General features: G+C 38.6%; 1 protein-coding gene across 4 annotated transcripts in view; it reads left to right on the top strand.

Moving 5' to 3' along the window:
* ACER3 (alkaline ceramidase 3) overlaps positions 1–23,049 on the top strand; it is a 165,810-nt gene that overhangs the window by 103,161 nt on the left and 39,600 nt on the right. For 3 of the 4 annotated variants that reach the window (XM_049652605.1, XM_049652614.1, XM_049652609.1), the window contains exons 4-6: positions 14,315–14,367; positions 16,567–16,648; positions 21,302–21,337. In XM_049652605.1, coding sequence (XP_049508562.1) covers positions 14,315–14,367; positions 16,567–16,648; positions 21,302–21,337 — 171 coding nt within the window. Of the gene's footprint in view, positions 1–12,482; positions 12,634–14,314; positions 14,368–16,566; positions 16,649–21,301; positions 21,338–23,049 lie in introns of those variants that run through there. The other variant, XM_049652621.1, reaches the window with a different exon arrangement.

The following is a 23,049-nucleotide window of genomic DNA, read 5'->3' on the forward strand; positions in this document are numbered from 1 at the left end:
TTGAGCGTCCGGCTTCGGCTCAGGTCATGATCTCACGGTTTGTGAGTTCAAGCCCCGCGTCGGGCTCTGTGCTGGCAGCTCAGAGCCTGGAGCCTGCTTCTGATTCTGTGTCTCCCTCTCTCTCTGCCCCTCCCCCACTCATGCTCTGTCTCTCTCGGTCTCAGAAATAAATAAACATAAAAAAAAAAAAGAAATGGAATTGCTAGGTCACATGGTAATTCTGTTTTTAACTTTTTGAAGAGCTACTAGACTCTTTTTCAAAGTGGCTGTGCCCTTTTACGTTCCCACCAGCAATTTCTCCATATTCGTCCTTCCTTTTGAGTATAGCCACCCTGCTGGTTATGAAATGATATCTCATTGTGGTTTTGATTTGCATTTTCCAGTGATGTTGAACGTTTTTCATGTGCTTATTACCCATTTGTATATCTTCACAGGAAAAGTATCTATTCAGATCCTTTACCCATTCTTAAATTGTGTTATTTGCCTTCTTATCATTGAGTTTTAAAAGTACATATCTTGGGTATTAGACCCTTATTGAATACATAGTTTGTGAATATCTTCTCCCATTCTGTGGGTTGTTTTTTCATTTTCTTAATAGCATCCTTTGAAGCAAACAGGTTTTGATTTTTTTCTTAGGTTGCCTGTGCTTTTAATATCATATCTAAGAAACCATTGCTTAATCCAAGGTCATGAAGATTTATACCTGTGTTTTCTTCTAAGAGCTTAATAGTTTTAGCTCTTACATTTAGGTCTTTGGTCCATTTTTTTAAATTCCAGTACAATTAACATAAAATATTATATTAGTTGCAGGTGTACAGTATAGTGATTGAACAATTCTGTATGGTATTCATTGCTCATCATGACAAATGTACTCTTAATCCCCTTCACCTATTTCACCCAATACTCACTCACCTCCCTCTGGCAACCACCAGTTTGTTTTCTATATTTAAGAATCTCTTTTTGTTTGTCTCATTTTTTCTTTGTTTTGTTTCTTAAATATACACATGAGTAAAATCATATGGTATTTTTCTTTGATTGATTTCACTTAGCATTATACCCTCTAGATCCATCCATGTTGTTGCAAATGGCAAGATTTCATTCTCTTTTATGACTAACATTCCACTGTACGTATTTACCACATCTTATTACCATTCATCTATGGATGGATACTTGGATTGCTTCCGTATCTTGGTTATTGTGAATAATGCCACAGTAAACATAGGGGTGCATATATCTTTTCAAATTAATGTTTTTTTTTTTTCCTTTGGGTCAATACCCAGCAGTGGAACTACTGGATCATATGGTAATTCTGTTTTTAATTTTTTTGAGAAGCCTCCATACTGTTTTCCACAGCGGCTGTACCAGTTTGTATTCCCACCAACAGTGCACAAGGGTTCCTTTTTCTCCACATCCTCACCAACACTTGTTTCTTGTGTTTTTGACTTTAGCCATTCTGACAGATATGAGATGATATCTCATTGTGGTTTTGATTTGCATTTACCTGATGATGAGTAATGTTGAGCATCTCTTCATGTGTCTGTTAGCCATCTGTATATCTTCTTTGGAGAAATGTCTGTTCATGTCCACTGCCCATTTTCTAATTGGATTGTTGTTTTGGTGTTGAGTTAATATACTTTTGATACTAACCCTTTACCAGATATATCATTTGCAAATATCTTCTCCCATCCAGTAGGTTATCTTTTAGTTTTGTTGGTTGTTTCCTTAGCTGTGCAGAAGCTTTTTGTTTTGATGAAGTCCCAATAGTTTATTTTTGCTTTTGTTTCCCTTGCCTTAGGGGACATATCTAGAAAAATGTTGCTATGGCCGATACCGCCTGTGTTCTCTTCTAGGATTTTTATGGTTTCAGGTTCCACATTCAGTTGTTTAATCCATTTTGAGTTTATTTTTGTGTATGGTGTAGGAAGTGGTCCAGTGTTTTTTTTTGTTTGTTTGTTTTTTTTTTGCATGTAGTTGTCCAGTTTTCCCAGCACCAGTTGGAAGAGATTGTCTTTTTCCCCATTGTAGATTCTTGTCTCCTTTGTCATAGATTAATCGACTGTATGATCCTGGATTTATTTCTGGGCTCTCTATTCTGTACCATTGATCTATGTGTCTTTTTTGGGGGAGGGGGCAGTACCATACTGTTTTGATTACTACAGCTTCATAGCATATCTTGAAATCTGGAATTGTGATGCCTCCAGTTTTGTTCTTTTTTTTTTTTTTTTTTTTCAAGATTGCTTTGGCCATTCAGGTTCTTTTGTGGTTCCATACAAATTTCAGGATTATTTGTTCTAGTTCTGTGAAAACTGCTATTGCTATTTTGATAGAGATAGAGATCACTTTGGGTGATCTTTGGGTAGTATGGGTAGTATGGACATTTTAATAGCATTTGTTCTCCTGATTCTTTAATCCGTTTTAAGTTCATTTTTTTTATATGGTGTGAGGTCAAGGTCTAGCTTCATTCTTTTGCACGTGGATATCCAGTTGCCCCAGAATCATTTGTTGAAAAGACTATTCTTTTGACATTGAATTTTCTTGGCACCCCTGCCTAAAATCAAACAATCATAAATGTATGAATTTATTTCTTGACTCTCAGTTTAACTCTCAGTTCTGTTCCATTGGTCTATGTCTGTACTTGTACTAGTATCACACAGCCTTGATTACTATAGATTTGTAAATTTTGAAATCAGGAGCTGTGAGTCCTCCAAATTTGTTGTTGTTCTTCTTCTTCCTCTTTGGGGAGAGAGACCATGCACGTGCACAAGTGCACAAGTGCACGGGCAGGGGGTGAAGGGCGGAGGGGGAGAGAGAGAATCTTAAGCAGGCTCCATGCTCAGCATGTAGCCTGACACAGGGCTTGATCCCATAACCCCGGGATCACAACCCAAGCCAAACTCAAGAGTTGGATGCTCAACTAACTGAGCCACCCAGGTGCCCCTGTTCTTGTTTTTAAAAACTGTTTAAACTATTCTGGGTCCCTTGCATTTCCATGTGAATTTTAGGATCAGATTATCAATTTCTGCAAAAATTAGCTGGGACTTTGAAAGGGATTCCATTGAATCCACAGATCACTTTGGAGAGTATTGCTTTCTTTAATAGTGTCTTCTAATCCTTGAACATAGGATGTCTTCCCATTTATTTAAGTCTTTAATTTCTTTCAGTGATATTTTATAGTGTGTAAGTCTTGACTTCTTTTGTTAAATGTATTCATTCATAAGTAATGTATTTTTTGATGCTATTGTAAATAGAATTTTCTTAATTTCATTTTTATTTCTCATGCTAATTTATAGAAATAACAATGATTTTTGCATATTCTTGTATCCCGCAGCACTGCTGAACTTTTTTTTTTTTTACCTCTAGTAGTTTTTTGTGTATGCATATGTGGATTTGTTAGGGTTTCCTGAATACAAGATCGTGTCATATACAAATATAGTTTTATATCTTACTTATCAATTGGATGCCTTTTACTTATTTTTCTTGCCTAATTGCCCTGAATAGAACTTCTAGTACACTGTTGAATAGAAGTGGAAAGAGCAGACATCCTTCTTTTGCTCCTGATCTTAGGAAGAAAGCTTTTAGTTTTTCATCATTAGTTATAATGTTGGCTGGGGTTTTGTGTGAATGCTCTTTATTAGGCTGAGGGAGTTCCCATTCTATTCCTAGTTTGCTGAGTGTTTTTATCATGAAAAGATGTTGGCATTTGCAAATATTTTTTTTCTGAATCTCTTGAGATGACCATGTGGTTTTTCTCCTTTATTATATTAGTATAGTCTAGTACATTGATTGATTCTCCTGTGTTGAACCAATCTTGCATTCCTGTGATAAATTTCATTTGGTCAAGGCATATAATCCAAGCGAATATCTTTGTAAGAAACATACACTAAAGTACTTGGGAGTAATGGAACCTCATGTCAGCAACTTATTCAAATGGTTCAGAGAGAGTAAAGTTCTTTGTACTTCCCTTCAAACTTTTCTGTACCCTGAAGTTGTTTTAATTTTTTTTTAAAAGAAAAACATTGGCGGCGCCTGGGTGGCTCAGTCGGTTGAGCGTCCGACTTCAGCTCAGGTCATGATCTCGCAGTTCGTGAGTTCGAGCCCCGCGTTGGGCTCTGCTGACAGCTTGGAGCCTGGAGCTTGCTTCGGATTCTGTGTCTCCCTCTCTCTGCTCCTCCCCCACTCATGCTCTGTCTGTCTCTCCTTCAAAAATAAATAAAAACATTCAAAAACAATTAAAAAAAAAAAAAAAAAAAAGAAAAACATTGTACATGTTCTTTGACCCAGTAATTGTACTCCTACATATACGTATACATCCTAAAAAGTAATCAAAGATAGGGAAAAGATGTTTTACAAGCGTGTTACACATGTGACAGTGTTACACATGATACAGTTTTTAAATGATCTAAATGTTTAACAAAAAGGAGACTGTTACATATACTATGATATAACTATGTGTTGAAGTGTACTATAGCCATTTAAAATAATATTTTGATGGGCGCCTGGCTGGCTCAGTCCGTAGAGCATGTGACTCTTGATCTCAGGGTGTGAGTTCAAGTACATTGTGCATAAAGGTTACTTAAAAAAAATAAAATAAAGAAAAAATGATCTCTGTTTGAGTGTCTTTTTTTTTTAATGTTTCTTCATTTATTTTGAGGGAGAGAGAGCGTGGGCACGCGGGGTTTGGGGCAGAGAGAAAGAGGGAGAGAGAATCCTATGCAGTCTCCACGCTGTCAGCCCAGAGCCCATGTGGGGCTCAATCTCACAAACTGTGAGATCATGACCTGAGCTGAAATCAAGAGTCAGATGCTTAACCAACTGAGCCACACAGGTGCCCCTCTGATTGAATATCTTTAAAAATTAAATAAATAAATAATATTTTGAAGACCAGTAAAATGGGAAACTGTCATAAAGACAAAACTTTGTGTAATGTAAAATCAATCTTATAAACAATAGAAAAAAGACTGGAAGGAAGTACATTTTGCTTTATTTCTTTTCCCTTTTTACAAAGTTTGTAATCTGTGGCCCAAAATTACAGTAACTCCCACCCACCCATATAAATATTCTCAATATTACCCCTTGCTTCCTGAGCAGTATTCAACCCAGATCAAGCTAAGTTATCTGCATATCCTGTGCCTGAACTGAGTAACTAAACATTGCTCATAGAAATTATATCCCTTTGTTAAATTATCTCACTTTTAAATTATTTTTTTAATGTTTATTCATTTTTGAGAGAGAGAGAGAGAGACAGAGCGTGCGCAGGGGAGGGGCAGAGAGAGAGGGAGACACAGAATCCAAAGCAGGCTCCAGGCTCTGAGCTGTCAGCACAGAGCCTGACACGGGGCTCGAACTCACAGACGGTCAGATTACGACCTGAGCCAAAGTCAGTGCTTAAGCGAGTGAGCCACCCAGCCACCCCCTCACTTTTAAATTATTGAACGAAAACTCAAATAGCCACTCAGTGCCATAAGACAGTACCATTACATTTCCCTGACAATTTCCATTTCTGTTCTTCAGAACTGTTATTTCATACTTGTCCCTCTTTCTTTTTGGATTTCTTTTTATATCTTTTTTGCCTCGTTTCCCTTTCTCCTCACTGATATCTTCAGTATTTCACCAAAAATATAGAAGAAATCAGTAAGAAACATCCTCATGTTTCTACCATGATCATCTTCCTCCTGTTTTTGTGGGAGAAATGTTCCAACTCCTATCAAAGGCCAGTCTCCCCTCCCACCTCCTCAAAGACTCATGCCTGCAGTTATAAACTCCATCCCAGTCTCTGGCTCCACCATGGTCTTTAGAAAGTCACTACACTGGTTCACTGCCATCTGCATACAAACATACTCAAATAACTCCCATCTTTTAAAAATTACTCCTCCCTTGACCCTGTGTCCAGCCCCAGCTGTTGAATCATGTTTTGGCTCCCTTTCACATCAAAACCACTCGAGTGTCTTTGCTCTCTCTACACTTACCTCCCTCTGTTTTGCTCTCATTACAGTTAGGTATTTTCTTCCCTTCATTTCACAGAAACTGCTGTTGTCAAGGTCACCAGTCACCTTCATCTTGCCAAATCCAGTAGATACATTTCTATCTTATTATTTGACCTCTCCATAGCATTCTACACGATATTTGCTTTTTTCTTTGTGAAATACTTGTCTTGACTTTCCAGTTTTCCTTTATGTAAAAGGAAACTCCCTTATTCTTTTTCCTTACCTCACTGGACATCATGTAAGCTATCACCATCTTATTTCTTGGCTACTGCAGTAGTCAACAGTTGCCCCTACAACCATCCAAGGTAGTCTTTAACGTTTTAGATCATACCATTCTTCTGCTTAAAGCTCTCCAAGGCATCCCTTTGCACTTCAGGTGAAATTTCAGTTCTCTACTATGGCCTGCATGATCTGGCCCTGGTCTAGTTCTCTAACTTCAGTTTTTACTGTTCCTCTGCATTGTTTACTGCACTCCAGCCATACTGGCCTTACTGTTCTTCAGACACTGCCTCATGGCCTTTGTGATTGCTGTTTCCTCTGCTGCAAAACTTTTCTCTCATATCTTTGCATGTCTGCTTCCTTCTGGCTCCTCAGTGCAAATGTTACCTACTCAGATATGCCTTTTATAACCACTTTATGTAGAGCAGTCCTTTCCACAAGTGACATTTACTTTATTCTTTTCATAGCACTTATCACCATTTGAATTTACCTTATTTGTAGTCTTCAACTAGAATGTAAACTTCTTGACAGCAGAGATTTCACTTATCTTAAATTCCACTGGACTTTAGCATATAGACTAGTGCTGGCACATGGCATGTGCCCAATAAATATGTAAATGGAAGGGAGGAAGGGAATGAGGAAGGAAGGAAGGAAGGAAGGAAGGAAGGAAGGAAGGAAGGATGGAAAGAAAGAAGGAAGGACATTTAACCACATGAGTGAATAACTAAAGAGATGCACTGAAGTATTAAATAGTAGTTATCCCTGGATTATGTATGGGATTATAGAGAATTATATTTCATTTCTGTGTTTTCCAGATTTCCTATAATGAGCATAAAATACTTTTGCAATAAAGAAAATACACGTTTATGCTTGTTTTAAAAGAAAAGAGACTTTAAAAGACTCCAAAGGTGCTTTGGAGGAATAGTAATGATAATAAGCCAATCTGAATACCCTTCATCCTAAAGCAGACTACCGCCTGTTCTTGGAAGGGGGGGTGGAGGTATTTAATTCAGTTTTGAGTTTTATTTATGTGGCGGATTATTGTGTTTTCCAAAGATGTTAACACCAGTATATCTCATCTCACCCGCTGTTATTACAATGTGACATCGACTCTCTTCAAGAGGTAGGATCTCTGATCCTTGACCTTGAATCTGGGCAGGACTGTTACTATGGTGGACAGGAAGCTATATGACTTCCAAGGGTGAGTCACAAAAGGCGAAGAACTTCTTCCTCATCCTCCTGGGATGCTTACCCTGGGAACCCAGCACCTTATGGTAAAGAAGCCAGTCAGCCGTGTGGAAAGGCCATGTATAGATGTTGCTGCCACAGCCTCACCTGAAGTCCCCAGACTGCAGCCAGCATCAACTGCCCAAAATTTGAGTGTGTGAATCTTTAGATGATTCCAGCCCTCAGCCTTTGAGCTGTCCCAGCTGACATTGAGTGAAGGAGAGATGAACTTCTCCCTCCCAGGTCGGCTCAAAATGCATACTAATCAGCAAAGTAAATATTAGTATTTTAAGCCACTGAGTTTTAAGGTGGTTTGCTATACAGTAACAGGTAGCCAGAACAATTTACAAAACATACCTAGTCTAATTCCGTGCATACAGCAACCTCTGACATTCCCTTAAGCACATGTTTTCTAAGAACTAGATAAGTTTTAAAATCTCTAGGATCATTCCTGCTGTCCATTCATGCTATTCCTAAAACAGTAACCCTGGAAGGTAGCGTGTGTCTATCACATATATAAAGAAACAACTGGGGCGCCTGGGTGGCTCAGTTGGTTAAGCGTTCGGCTTCGGCTCAGGTCATGATCTCACAGTTAGTGGGTTTGAGCCCCACGTTGGGCTCTGTGCTGACAGGTCAGAGCCTGGATCCTGCTTCAGATTCTGTGTCTCCCTCTCTCTCTCTGCCCCTCCCCCGCTCACATTTTATCTCTCTCTCTCTCTCAAAAATAAACAAACATTTAAAAAATGTAATAAAAACAAAGAAACAAACAGCTGCATGAATGTGCTGAGACAAGGTGAGACTAAGAATCTGAGCGAAGGAAGAAGTAGGCTGTCCTACTGTGTGCTGAATAGATCATGACAATATTCAATTCTGAGGACTGACCTGGCTTGTGTTCAAATGCAAGATACCAGAATGGTGAAAGAACTAAAAATATAGGGGCGCCTGGGTGGCTCAGTTGGTTAATGTGTAACTCTTGATATTGGCTCAGGTCATGATCTCATGGTTGTGAGATTATGCTGACAGCGTAGAGCCTGCTTGGGATTCTCTCTCTCTGCCCCTCCCCTATTTGTGCCCCCCCCACCTTCTCTTTCTCCCTCTCTCTTAATAAATAAATAGAATTTAAAAAAATAGAACTAAAAATCTAGTCCTGATGCTTGAGGAGAAGGAACTGAGCATATTTAGCCTGAAGAAGAGAAGACATGCCCAGTTCCTCCAACTCAGCTGTACATAGCAGATTCTCTCAGTTCTCTGCATTTTTCATGTCTGGCCCTGTTGCACTTCCTTCTCTCCCATGGACAATTCCTGTTCGTCCTTTAAAGTCTCAGCCAAAGCAGCAGCTCCTCTAGGAGGCCTTCCACAGCCCCAGGGTAGGATATGTACCCTTCATATGTTCTTTCACAGCACTCTGTGCTTCTCTGTTACTTCCCTTATCTGTTGTCTCATAAATATATTTATGTGTTTTTCTTCTCTATCATAATGTGAGTTACCCAAGAGCAGGAACTGTCTCTGTTGACCTTGGTATATCCCCTACATAAATGTTTTATGAATCAGTGTTTGAAGGGTTGACATATTGAAGAGGATTAGATTTATTCTTTGTGGTTCTAGTGGGGTTAAAGATAAAGAGACACCTTGGTCAACATAGAGAAAAATTTCTGAGCCAGTAGATGATAAGAGCTGCCTTCGGAGATCTTGACTTCTCTGTCCTTATGCCCAAGCATAAGCTGGACAAACACTTTCATTAGTTGAAAAATTGGTACCTGGGCAACAGATATGCATAGGTAAAAATGATATAGTCCTTTCCTCAAGGAATCTGTGGTCTAGTAGTGAAGGTAATATGCTAGTGAGTGCAGTGGTAAAGGGGCATACAGGATGCTATGGAAATGGAAAGAGAAATTTTTTAGGGGAAGTAGGTCAGCAAAGGGGTTTCACGCAAATGCCTCAGACACGTTTGAGTTGCATGTTCAAGGATGGGTAGGAATTTGCCAGGCCATCTAGAACCCACAGAGTTGAGTTTGTCTGGCATCTCGGGGCACTGCAATTAATACACTGTAGCCATGGATGGAGTGGGAATATGTGGTAATGATGGCCATAGTGCTACCAGTGACAATAGCTAACATTTGTTACATTGTTGAGCACCTGCTCTGGGCAGCCTTGAACTAAATGGTAAGAGATGTGTTTTGGGAAACTAACCAGAGGCCAAATCTAAGCCTCTTGAACTTTATCCCCTATAAGCCATTAATAGATTTGGAGCAGAGGTGGGACACACTTTGATTTGCGTATCAACTTAATTGTTGGTAAGATTGTTACCAAGATAACAGCATTGGAATGGACCAGATAGCCTTTGAACCTGAGATTGTAGATTCTGTGCTTTATCATTGCTATAATACTACTTTATCAACTTTGGGGACCGATTGGACAGATGCCTTATTTCTTGCCCCTTTTGTTCTACAAAGATGTGGTTTTATGTGCTTGCCTATCTGTGCAGAAATGATACATGACCCAATTCCCCAATGATTTAGGAAAGAAGAATCATCGGTATTAAAGGGCTTTTTTAAACAGCGTCCCTATCTCTCTAATTTAAATACAAAATGATTGTGAATATTCCTTGAAGATTCCCTGTCTTGTCTCCTTTCAGGATAAATTTGGCTCAACTATGGTAGGCCATCATTTTTTATGCACAGTCACTGAAGCAACATAAGAAATGATAGTGTTGTACTTCACTCATATGTGGAATTTAAGATACAAAACAGATGAACACAAGGGAAGGGAAGCAAAAGTAATATAAAAACAGGGAGGGGGACAAAACATAAGAGACCGTTAAATATAAAGAACAAACAGTTGCTGAAGGGGTTGTGGGCAAGGGGATGGGCTAAATGGGTAAGGGGCATTAAGGAAGACACTTGTTGGGATGAACACTGGGTGTTATACATAGGGGATGAATCAGTGGAATTTATTCCTGAAATCGTTATTGTACTATAGGCTAACTAACTTGGATGTAAATTAAAAAATTAAAATTAAAAAAAAGAAATGATAGGGTTGCCACTGAGCTGACCCTGGTGGTCAATGAACAATTTCACCAGCTTGTTATAGCTGTAAGAGAAATTGGAGGCCTAGTCTCTACTTCTGCCTACACTGGGCACAAGCAGATATTGACAGTTCTGTCTTACTGTCTTAAGAACAATTTGGAGCTTGGATGGTATTTTCTTTAGATTTATTATTGCCAGGTGGCTCTTGGGCTCCAGTTCCAATTCTACTACCACTTTGCTGGCTGTTTGAGCATAGATATGCCACTTAATTTTGCTGAGCTTTTGTTTCTTCATCTATCTAATGGATTTAATAATAACCTATAGGAGTATTGTGAGGATCAGTTGATTGGCATTTGTGAAAGTGTCATCATAGGATCTGGTAAATAAGTGTTTCATAAGTAATAGTTTCCTTCCTTTTTCTTTAGCTAGTCAGAGTGCCTGAAACCACCATTATGGATTCATTGTTAGTGATTCATTCCTTTGAGTACTATTATGTGTGCCTCAGTGAAGGGTAATATTGTAAGCTATGACTAACTCCTTTCTCATGATTAATGTGTCACATACTTTCGGCGACTAACCAAAAGCAATGCATTTGGGACTGGGTTTAAGAAAAACATTAGAGGAGGAGTAGAGACACTAGTAGAGGACTTCAAATGAAAAGTGCAAAGTACCAAAGAATAATTTAGAATCATAGAATTTTAATATTAGAAGAGATTTTTAGGTATTCTCTACTAAGCATATATGATTGATAGTGGAAAAAAATAGATGCTAGTATAAAAAAAGTATTCATCTTTTTCTCATAAGTAAAAAAAAAAATAAATTTCTCATACTTATCCTAGAAAACAAAACCAAAGAAAAATGTTTGTTCATCTATAATTTTCCTTATAATACAAAAACAAAAATAGCTTACATGCTATTGTAAATAACACATATTCTGGTTATAAATATTACCTTTCTTTCTCCTTTGCTCCCTATCTCAATGAATGGAAATGCCTTACACTGAAAGCCCAAGCTAAAAACCTGTGATTCATCTTTAATTTCTTCTGCTTTCTCACTACTGGAAACACTGAAAGCTCTTGATTCAACTTCCAGAGTAGCTCTCAAATACATCTACCTCTAGCTGTCTGCACAGCCACGATCTTAATCCATCATCCCCAGTCCCCATTTCTGTAACTGTTTCCTAATTGGTGTCCCTGCCTCCCCCATCCATTTGTCATACCAGAAGACAAATACTGTTCCTACAAACAAAACTAATTGTTTCCATTCTTTGAGCAGTGTTTGCTAGGCTTTGTACAAGTGTTAGAAATGAGATGTGTAAAATACAGTCCCTGGTCTCCAGAAGGCCTGTCACTTTTTAAACATCTTTAATACTTGCCACAAGTCAGGCTCACAGGCTGTGATCTGGCCTCTGCCTACCTCTTCAGACTCCTCTTCAGACACACACACCCCGCTATCCTGGAACTCTGTGTTCTTTACCAGTCATAATTTTGCTACTTATGGCTTTGAAATAGGACTTTCATATTTGTGTTACCCAGATTTTAAAATCCATGCCCTAATCACCACAGCCACGTACCAGATAGCTCCTAGCCCCTAGAGCCTGCTGAAATTATTCAAATTAGCCAATGCTAAGCCTGCTTACCCTCCCTTACTTTGCCTTTCTCTGGGAAACCACAATAAGGGTTGTCATCTATGCTTTCCCCTTGCTCATTGTGCCTCCTGACTGATGGTGGCGCTTTCCCTTGTGGCCCTGCTTGGCATGGCATGCCCCCTCTTAGGAACTGTGAATAACAAACTGTCTTTTCCGTGGCAGTCATCTCCTGATCTGTTGGCCTCACCATATCTGAAAAATAATAAAACCTATATTTTAAACACACTACCACCACCACTATAGAGTGAATTGTGTCCCCTCATATGTGGAATCTCTAGAACCGTGTGTGACAATATTTGGAGATGGGACCTTAAGATGGTCATCTCCCAAGGGAGATGGGAACCCTTAAGATGGGGTTTTCATGATGGGATTAGTGTCCTTCTAAGAAGAGACCAGAGAACTTGCTCTCTGTTGCCCTTTCCCATGTGAGGTTACAGAGAAGGCAGCCATCTGCAAGTCAAGAAGAGAACTTTCACCAAGTACCAAATCTGCCAGTATCATCATCTTGGACCTCCCAACCTCCAGAGCGGTGAGGAATAAATTCTGTTGTTTTAGCTACCCAGTCTAAGGTATTGCTATAACAGCCCAAGCTCATGAAGACAGCCACTTAGTTTAAATCTTTTCAGTGGCTGGGGCGTCTGGGTGGCTCAGTCAGTTAAGTGTCCGACTTCAGCTCAGGTCATGATCTCACTGTGTATGAGTTCAAGCCCTGTGTCGGGCTCTGTGCTGACAGCTCAGAGCCTGGAGCCTGCTTCGGATTCTGTGTCTCCCTCTCTACTCACGCTCTGTTTATCTCTCTCTCTCTCTCTCTCTCAAAAAATAAACATTAAAAAAAAAAATCCCTTTCAGCCTAAAACACTTGCCTGATCTATTTGCTGCTTATCTCTCCAGCCTCATTTCATATCCTTTCTCTTCATCATTAATTAAGCTTCAATCGCAATGAACATTTTTCATTTCTTGAAATCCCTTTCCTGCAACAGGACCTTTGCACATTATATTTCCACTGCTTACGGGTTCTCCTCTTTCCCTCAGTCCCTCTTCATCTTACTCATATCTGCGTATTTTCTAGGTCTCAGGTTATGTATCACTCCTGTAAGGAAAATCTTTATGACTCTTATGGTTGTCAAAATGGAAACTTTATATTTAATCACACGTTTTTCATTCCCTCCACCTCACTAGAATGTGAATCCCTCAAAGGCATTGACTATGTCTTGTTTTCATTATATGCTCAACAACTAACTTCTATAGGATTGGTTTAAGGATTAGAAACAACCTATCTGCAACATTTAGCTTAGTGTGTAGCTTGTAGTTTAATACGTAATAGTTATAATTATTATTGCTAATAATAATATTTTTCAGAAACATAGGTTACTTAGATTAACCGAATGACTTTCCCAGCCATTAATATCCCTTCTTAATGTATATTAGTGGACATTTTATCCATCTTAGAAGTGTTCTAGGAAAAGGGAAAATGTAAAAGAACATTGTTAGGACCCACACCCCTATAGATGATAGACATCTGTCTTTCCTGGAAGTAGGATAACATAGTTTGTGGTACTGAACTGGTCTGAGCTGCCTAGTGAGTCAGGCATCCTATTTAGGTGTGTACATTAGGATAGATGGATGGATAAGCTTGTTTGTTCAGCAACAGCAAACCAACCCCCATAAGCAGAGGGCAGAGAAAGGCAGAAGAAAGACGCAGGCCACTCCAGGTTGGTAGTTGGCAGTTTTAATAGGCAGAGAGTACTTACATACAAGGCTTGTCTTGGGTGGCAGTAATGGGTCTCCCCACCTGCCCACCTAATCTTAAACATTCGTAAAGAGGCCTTAGTTAGGTTCAGTAAGGTATACCTTGCAGGTGTTTTCAACAGCACATCACTATCTCAAGGGTACCACATCATTGTCTAAGACTGTCTATGTCCTTGGAACTGCCTCTGGGAGCAAGAAAAGCAGAAGTCCTATTCCAAGGATGGGTGGAGGTGAGGAGCCCCCAATTGCCCAGGTCCAGTTCACAGGTCAACCAACGGTCACTTCCTTTCAATGGCCTTCCCCAACACTCAGAGTAAATAAGATGTTAAATATATGAAAGAATTAGTAAAAGATATTAGATAATAAGAGGTGACTATCATAATCATTCTGACGTTTTATTTTTATTTGCATAATAATTGCACCTCTACAATATTCAAGTGCTCTTTCTTTGTTTCTTATAGCTATTGGATGAACTCCCAATGATTTACAGCTGTTGTATATTTGTGTACTGCATGTAAGTACTTAATGTTTAAAATTCAGTTGTTTGATATATTTTAAAATTTATACTCACTTCATACTGAAGTAATATAGTTAACCCTGTTATATTACTGGGAGGTTGTAATAGTGTAAAAGGTTCTAACTTCTGTGATCTTCATGTAAAGTATAATATCTGGGTTATAATAATGTTGTTTATTAATTTTATGATCTCATAAAAGTTTAGATAGACTCTTACTTAAATTTGACTTGCATAGTCTGCCTTTCCTTGAGTTATGAGTGTATACAAATTTATTTTTTTTTAATTTTTTTAGTGTTTATTTATTTTTGAGAGAGAGAGAGAGAAACAGAGTGTGGGTAGGGAAGGAAGAGAGAGAGAGGGGGAGACAGAGAATCGATCCGAAGCAAGCTCCAGGCTCTGAGCTGTCAGCACAGAGCCCGACGCAGGGCCTGAACTCACAAACCGCAAGATCATGACCTGAGCCGAAGTTGGACATTGAACCGGCTGAGCCACCCAGGCGCCCGTACAAATTTATTTTTATTTAAAATTTTTTTAAGTTTATTAGAGAGCACGGGGGAGGGGCAGAGAGAGAGGGAGAGAGAGAGAATCCTAAGCAGGCTTCATGCTGAGAGTATGGAACTCCATCTCATGGACCCGTGAGATCATGACCTGAGCCAAAATCAAGAGTCAGACGCATAACCAACTGAGCCACCCAGGCACCCTGAATGTATACAAATTAGGTAAAAATTTTATATAATGTGCCATAAAAATAATATTTATGTCCTTTGTACCTGTAATTGTGCTAGGCAGTGTAAAAGCCATGTCTAATTCTCTCAGTTGTGCAAGGTAAATTGGTATTATCCTCATTTTATAGATGATGAAGTAAAGCACAGATTTAGTAACTTTTCTAAGGACATAAGCCGAGCTTCTGCTTAGGTGACTTGCCTAAGCTGTGTAGTGGTAAGTGTCAGAGTTGGAAATTGAACTACAAGTTTAATAACCTTGCCTTCTAAGTATGCCTTCAGTTCCCTAGCACTAGTACTTAAAACTTCTCTAAAGCCTTACGTGATGTGTTATCTGGTTCTTTTCGATGTGATCATCATTGCTAGCTCAAGAATATTTTCTTCTAAAGATATCTAAAAATCAGAATCATTTGAGAAAATATATTATTAAAAAGAGCTCATCTGAATTTTTTTCTGTAAAGGGACAGATAGTAATTATTTTAGGTTTTGTGGGCCTGTGGTCTCTGTTGATCTTCATCTCTGCTTGTGTAGTGTTGAAGCTACAGGCACCCCGATAATAGGTAGACAAATGCTTGTGACTGTGTTATTTACCCAAAAAGAGCTTGAGCCTTTGGGCGGTAGTTTGCTGCTCCTGATCTAGAAAAACACCTTCAGGTGAGCTTTTTTTAATAAGTCATCAAGTAACAGAACTTAAAGGTAAAAGAGATCTTAGAAATAATGTGGGCCAGGGCTGCCTGGGTGGCTCAGTTGATTAAGTGAGCCTAGTGATTAGATACATGAGAAAAAGATTTTATCCCTGCACACGAGTTGTTCACAATCTGGTTGAGGAGACTGGTAAAAGAAACCATTATAATACAGTGATATTTTCTGTAATAGCGTGCCTTAGTCAGAATGGCTCACAAGATTTAGAAACCTACCCAAGCCGGCTTGAGCTCAGAGAGATTTATCTTTTTTAGGGACATGAGGAAATAGATGAAACATAATAGCAGGAAGTATAGCCTGGCTACAACTCAAGGGCAGATTCTGTCTCCCGCTCTTCTCCCCATTCCTTCTTCGCATGGTCTCAAGTCTTTGAATCTGCTTTATTTTTCTCTCCATGCAGATCACTTCTCTGCTCATTCATCTTCTTGTTCATTCAATTTAGCTGCCCAAATACCAGCATCAGATTTTCAATCCATAAGCCTTTATACTTGGATTCTGTACACTTAATTGATTCAGTCTCTGGCTCCCAAGCTCCCAAGTTTTCAGGAGAGAGCCTCTCATTGTTCCAATTTAAGCCAGGTGCCTACTCCTGATTCACCCAGCGTCTCGGCGGAAGTGCAAGTAGGCAGTGCAAATTCTCTAAGATGAGAGTTTGGGAGGAAATGGGGGCATTGCTGGATCCAGAGATGTGTATACAAGCGTTAAAACAGCATTCTATTTGTTTTCCTAGTTACATATTCTAAAACAAGTTTCTTTCTCTATTTTTTTAAAGGTTTGAATGTTTCAAGATGAAGAACTCCGTAAACTACCATCTGCTTTTTATCTTAGTTCTTTTCAGTTTAATAGTAACCACAGTAAGTCATATTTTGTTTCTAAGAGATTAAGCATGTGAACCAGCCATGTGCGGAGTTTGGCACATTTTACTTCTAGTGTTTGCTTCGTGCTGTTCAAACTGAAATGTTTCTGCACAAAACTCACAGATACTGTTTCTTTATCTCCTGTTTAGGTGTTATTTCTCAACAAAAAGTTGAAACAACTTTTTAAAAATCTGTTTGTTTGTTTATTTATTTATTTGAAGGGAGAAGAAGTCAAAGGGCAAATATTTAGTAGCAATGGGGAAAGAATTAACTTTTTTTCATGGATGGACATAGTACCTCCCATTTGTTAAAAGAAAGTGATTGATTCTGCTCTGTTGGGCCTACTGTGACTACTTTAATGGTTAACCTTTTCCTGATAATGAGTTCATGGTCACTTCTCATCCTATCCTAGTGCTTTTTTCCCTCAAGTAAAGTGCATTTTGTATTAAGAGATAATTCATTTCAACAAATGCGAATTGCAAACCTATCAAGCAGTAGAAAATACAAAGACAGCGAAGAAGCAGTTGCTATGCTTAAGGAATACATTCAAGTACAGAAATCAAAGATGTAAGCACAGAATTGCATCAGAAGATGATGATTACAATAATAATGGTAAGAACTAGTTAAATGATGAGAAGACACATGAATGAAAATTACTTGGGTTTGTCAAGGAAAGCTCCTTTTAACTGGCTTTTAACTGATGGTTAAGAGTTTGCCAGGCCCCTGGGGCAAGAATGTGATGAAGTATTTCTAAACAGACTGTTACATTGTCCCTAGGCATAGAACCTTGGAACATAATAAACTACCATTTTTAAGCGCTTACTATGTGCCAGATACTACACTGAGTACTTCATTTTCTGATTAAATCATTACTACCAGCAGAAACAGGAGAGATTTAATATGGCTAGAGTATATGTTAAGTGGTGATGAGTGAATGAGTCTAGTTGATGAGATAAATGTCAGATTATAAAGACCCTTGTATACACTGGGATTTTTATCTTCAAGGTAATTTGAAGCCATTAACTGATCCATAGCTGAGGAAGAACATGGTTAGTTAGAAAGATGACTGATTTTAGGGGATGGATTAGAGGAATATGAGGCTAGACTCAGGGACTTTTGCATTTGCTTAGGCAAAATATGAGACTCCGACTCAAGTAAAATAGGTGTGGGGATGAAAAGAAGCTGTCACAGGGGCACCTGGCTGGCTCAGTCAGTAAAGCTGCATGACTCTTGATCTCTGGATTATCGGTTTGAGCCCTACATTGGGTGTAGAGATTACTTAAAAAAATAAAATCTTAAAAAAGAAAGAATGCTGTCATAAATAACAATCCATAAGACTTGTGACCCACCAAGTAGAGGGTGTGGGTATGGGGTAAAAAGAAGGAATTGTCTAGAATGATGCCTCTGTTTACAGCCTGGCCATCGTGGTACATAATAGGTTCTTAACCAAGATGGAAAACTTCAAGGAAGAGCAGATTTTGCAGGAAAGATAATGAGTAGGTTTGTGTCACAGAGTAGAGGTAGATAAATTCAATTTGGAATGTGTTGAGATTGAGATGCCTGATGTTAATGACACCTGAGGCTTATTAACAGGTAGACTGAGCTAAAGATGTGGGTTTGAGAATTGTCAGGGTATGGGAGGTACTAGAAATGCGAGAACAGATGAACTGGCACAGATAGCATGAACCATTAAAATTACCAAAGATGCAACCCTATGGTACACTTTTTTTTTTTTGACAGAGATAAACAAGAGTATACATTTATGATACTTTACCCTAAAAGTTCTAAAAGTTACAGTTGATTTGTCTATTTGACATTCACATCCTGTCACTATGCAAACTTTCATAATGCCTAAGGATTTCAATGAGTCAACACTTTAAAAATAAAAGTTATGTACATTCAAGGTGTACAGCATGATGATTTGATATGCATAGTGAAATGATTACTATAGGCAAACTAATTAACATAGCTTCTCACATAGTTGCCGTGTGTGTGTGTGCGTGTGTGTGTGCACGTGTGTGTGTGTGTGTGTGTGTGTGAGAGAGAGAGAGAGAGAGAGAGAAGACCACCTGAAATCTGTTTTCTTAGCAAAGTGCCAGTATTCAGCCCAGTATTAGGTATAATCACCATGCTGTACATGGGAACACTGACATTTGAGGGTCAGGTAGGAGAAATGGAGCCAGCAAAGGAAACTGAGAACAAGTAGTCAGAACATAGGCAAACTAGAGAGCCTAATATCACAAAGTATGAAGAGATTTCCAGAAGGAGTAACAGTATTAGTTGCCACTGAGAGGTTGAGTAAAATAAGATTGAAATTTGACCCATAAAAATTTCAATTAAAAGACCAAGTAACCATAATAAGCATACTGTCAGCCATAGATTGATGGAGGCAGAAGTTAGATTATCAGTGAGCTGAGAAGGTGAATAGAAGGTTGAAAGAACAGATACAATATTTTCTTATGCTTCTACACTGCCCTGCACTGTCCTTGCATAAAATACATACTCCTTGATTGTGAGAAAATCCTAGTGTTTCAGAGATGAAAGGAAATCTTGTTATTTTAAAAAAGAAGAGAACAAAGTCCAGAGAGTGTTAATGACTTACTTGTCTGGCCAGCCAAGTTCATACAGAAAATTGGTGGCAGAGTTAAGACTGGACCACTTTCTTTCTTTTTTTTTTTTTTTTTAATTTTTTTTTAATGTTTATTTATTTTTGAGAGAGAGAGAGAGACAGAGCACGAGCAGGGGAGGAGCAGAGAGAAAGGGAGACACAGAATCTGAAACAGGCTCCAGGCTCTGAGCCGTCAGCACAGAGCCCGATGTGGGGCTCGAAGTCACAAACTGTGAGATCATGACCTGAGCCGAAGCCGGACACTCAATCGACTGAACCACCCAGGTGCCCCAAGACTGGACCACTTTCTAAGTTCGGTGGTTGGAAATACAGGCTTGGGAGTCGGTTAGATCTAAATTTGAACCAACATTTAACTGGGAACCTTGGGCAAGTCACTTGGCAAGTCACAGGCCAAACTTGGGCATTAGTTTTCCTTGTCTGTTCGATGAAGATAATAATAGCGTACATTTCATATAGGAAAATTAATACTTGGCACATAGTAAGGACTCCATAATTCTTTTGCCTTAAAAACAAGTCTTAAAGGGCATGCCCTTTTGCATTTCATTTATTAATAACAATGAGAATATGAAGCTATACGAAGGAAAATTAATATTTTGACAACACATTTCAGAGATGAAAAGCATTCTTCCTTACTGAGTTTAGAGTTACAGATAGATAGTGTCTCATACACATCTTCCTACTAAAGTTGTATGGGTGCTTAAAAGAAATAATCTGCTGTTATTGTAGTGAGGGTAGGAACTTCCTACAGGAATAAGAAATTTTGTAGCCAAATTGTAAAATTACATAAAATTTTGTGAGATCAGCACTATATTAAATGAGGATATAGAGGTATCTGCCAAAGAGATATCTGTCAAAGAGATTATTGCCTTGTAGGGGAGAGCAACAAACCAACAAATTACATGATGTTTATACATGGTCAGTGAGGGCCTGAAGGAGGGTGAGTGGCAGCTTCTGCTGAGTGGAGAAGGACCCAGAAAAGACTTCAAGAAAGAGGGATGGTTTGAGCTGAATCTTGGAAGATGAAAGTTTGCGAGCAGGGGAGGATTTCTGAACGAAGTAAAGAGCAGCATGTTTAAAGATCTGGAAGTATTGAAGTAGCACATTTGGGGAAGCACTGTACTTTTTGGAGCCTAGGATGAAATAGGGACAAGAGGAGAGCAATGAAGCCGAACAGAAAGTCAGGAGTGAGATCATGGAAGGCTTTGAAATTTGGACTTGTCTTGGAAGTAATGGGAATCGTTCCAGGATTATGATTTGAATTTTGATTACTCTTTACCATGTCATTTTAAAGGCATACTCCTACAGGGCAGTAAATGCATGCTGAATCTTAAAATAGGCATTGCACTTAATCACCCACATGACACTGGAACCTAAAACTAGGGTTTGTGTAACTGGGAATGCATCTAGGTGGACGGGTTAGAGGCTTTGGAAGTAAAAGTACAAGAAATTTGTCATAAATGTATTCAGTTATTGAGCGTGCATTATATGCTGAACACTTTCACGTCTTTTAGCTTATTGTTCCCCACCACTGTTATTCCTATTACCCAGATAAGGAAAAAATGAGTCTTTTGGTTAAGTGAGTCCTTGCTCGAGGTATGTAGCAAGTCAGTGGCAGAGTCTGAAATTGAACTCCTGTCTTTAACTCCAGTGTTCTTTCTGTTGTAGAAAAAACTGTATTATAGGCATTGTCAGTAGACCCTCTTCAGCCCTTATGAGTAAACTGTGTGCATCTTTGCCCTTCCTTGATGCTGATGCAGAGGCCAAGAAGCCAGAGTAATCCAAAACAGCCTTGAAACATTTAGTTTACCGTGGTCAAACTAGCACTGGGGGAGACCCGCCAGTAGCTACTATCCCTTCTGTGGCATGCCACCTAATCTGACTGGTTTTACATGGCTGGAGTCCGATCTAAGTAACAGGACTAGGAGGCAGGGAGGTTTGGGATTTGCAGAATTACTGGAATAGGTTTTCTTCCCCCTCAGTAACGCACTTCATTCACATGTGTTTCTTTTAATATTTTGTAGGTTTACCTTAAGGTGAAGGAGCCTGTATTCCATCAGGTAAATTAAAAAACTATTAACACTTAATTGTTTAACAGTACTTGCCTGCATTTCATTTCCTTTTCTGGTAAATTATATGCAGATATAATTTCTGAAAATAAAGTGGTAGATGTCCTATGAAAGTATTTAAAACAAACTCAAGTGCCTATAGGATACCAATGCCCAGACCCAGCTGGCTGTTGGTAGTCAGTAACACAGGTGCAGTGTTCCTTATAAGCAGAAAAAAACCAGAGAGGATTTATACACATACACATACAAAGTCCTTTTTATGACACTATTTTCTAGAAAAGATAGACTGAAAATTCCTTGAATATTTTCCCCCTAATGCCTATTTTAATGAGTTTTTTGAGGTGGGAGGTTAATTTACATTGAGAAAAGCAAACACAGGAAACTTTGCTATAAGAAATAATGATTTAAGTGCATCCCATAGTGGAACCAGAGTAAAATCAAGTAGTAGACCCTAAATAAAGAGAGCTCTTGTTAATTGAGTGCTACCATGTGCCTGGCACTATGCCCATTACTGCACAGACTCTAATCTTTCCAGCAGTTCTACGAATTAGGGATTATTATTCACATTTTAAGGGAAGTGAGCTCAGAGATATTAAGAATTTGCCCAACAGTTACACAGTTACTAAGGGACAGAGCCAGGATTGTGACCTAGATTTGTTTGACTCTTGTCACCATTCTTTTAAAAAGCCAGCAAACAAACAAACAATACATAAATAAGGACACATTATCAGAAGCCTTGTAATTTTAGAATATTTTGTGCTTATATAAAAAGTAAGTGTTCCTGTAACTTTTTAAACTTCAACTAGATAATAATCATCTAACTGAAATCTGTTTTTTGAAACAAATTCCAATACCACATTATTGTGCCACATTATTTTTCTACAGACAAGCTGCAAGTATGTGTTATAAGAGAGGACATCTTCACTTTCCTGTTTGTTTGAGCTTAAAGTAGGTCATTATGGAATTACCTCTTTATTTAGAAAGATTTATTGGCACAGCGTAAAGAATGAAGTTTATTTATAAGAAGACTTCAGCTTTTGTAAATTTCTTATTTGTCTTTATAAGAAAGAAAAAACATAGCCACAAAAAAATAAAATTCGGAAATTTGAGGTTAATTTTTGTAAGTTTATGACCATCCATTTTCCATTTTGTGTTTTAGATCTATTTTATACTATGGTTATGTAATAAAAGTATCAAACTATTTGTCTAACTTCCCATGCTGCAACTTTCATGTGTTCTTTTCCCAATAATAAATTTTTTTCTCTGTGGATAGTGGCATGTATGGATGTATGCTGATAGGGAGGGAGGCGGGATGAAAGCTTATAGTTCTGTGTTTTATCTTAGTCCTTCTCAGGAGAGAAGTAAAGAAATAGAGGAATGCTAGGGTGAAATGGAGAAGTAGTCTGAAGGCAGAAGACATTCTTTCAACAGATGTCTACTGTGTACCTTCTCAGTGCCAAATACTGAGCTGGAAGTTGGAAATAGAGAGGCAATAGAACAAAAATTTGAAGATAAAGTCAGGCGGACCTGGATTTAAATCTGGTCTCTCCAATTACTAGCTGTACTGGACAAGTTACTTAACTTCTTTGAGCTTTGGTTTCCTCATTATTCCACAAATACTTTTTAAGTGCCTTCAATATGCCAGGTATGGTACTAGGTATAAGAGATACACTATTGAAGAAAATAATAAGGTCCCTGCTCTT

The sequence above is a fragment of the Panthera uncia genome, chromosome D1 (genome assembly GCF_023721935.1).
Source record: "Panthera uncia isolate 11264 chromosome D1, Puncia_PCG_1.0, whole genome shotgun sequence".
Taxonomy (NCBI): Eukaryota; Metazoa; Chordata; class Mammalia; order Carnivora; family Felidae; genus Panthera; species Panthera uncia.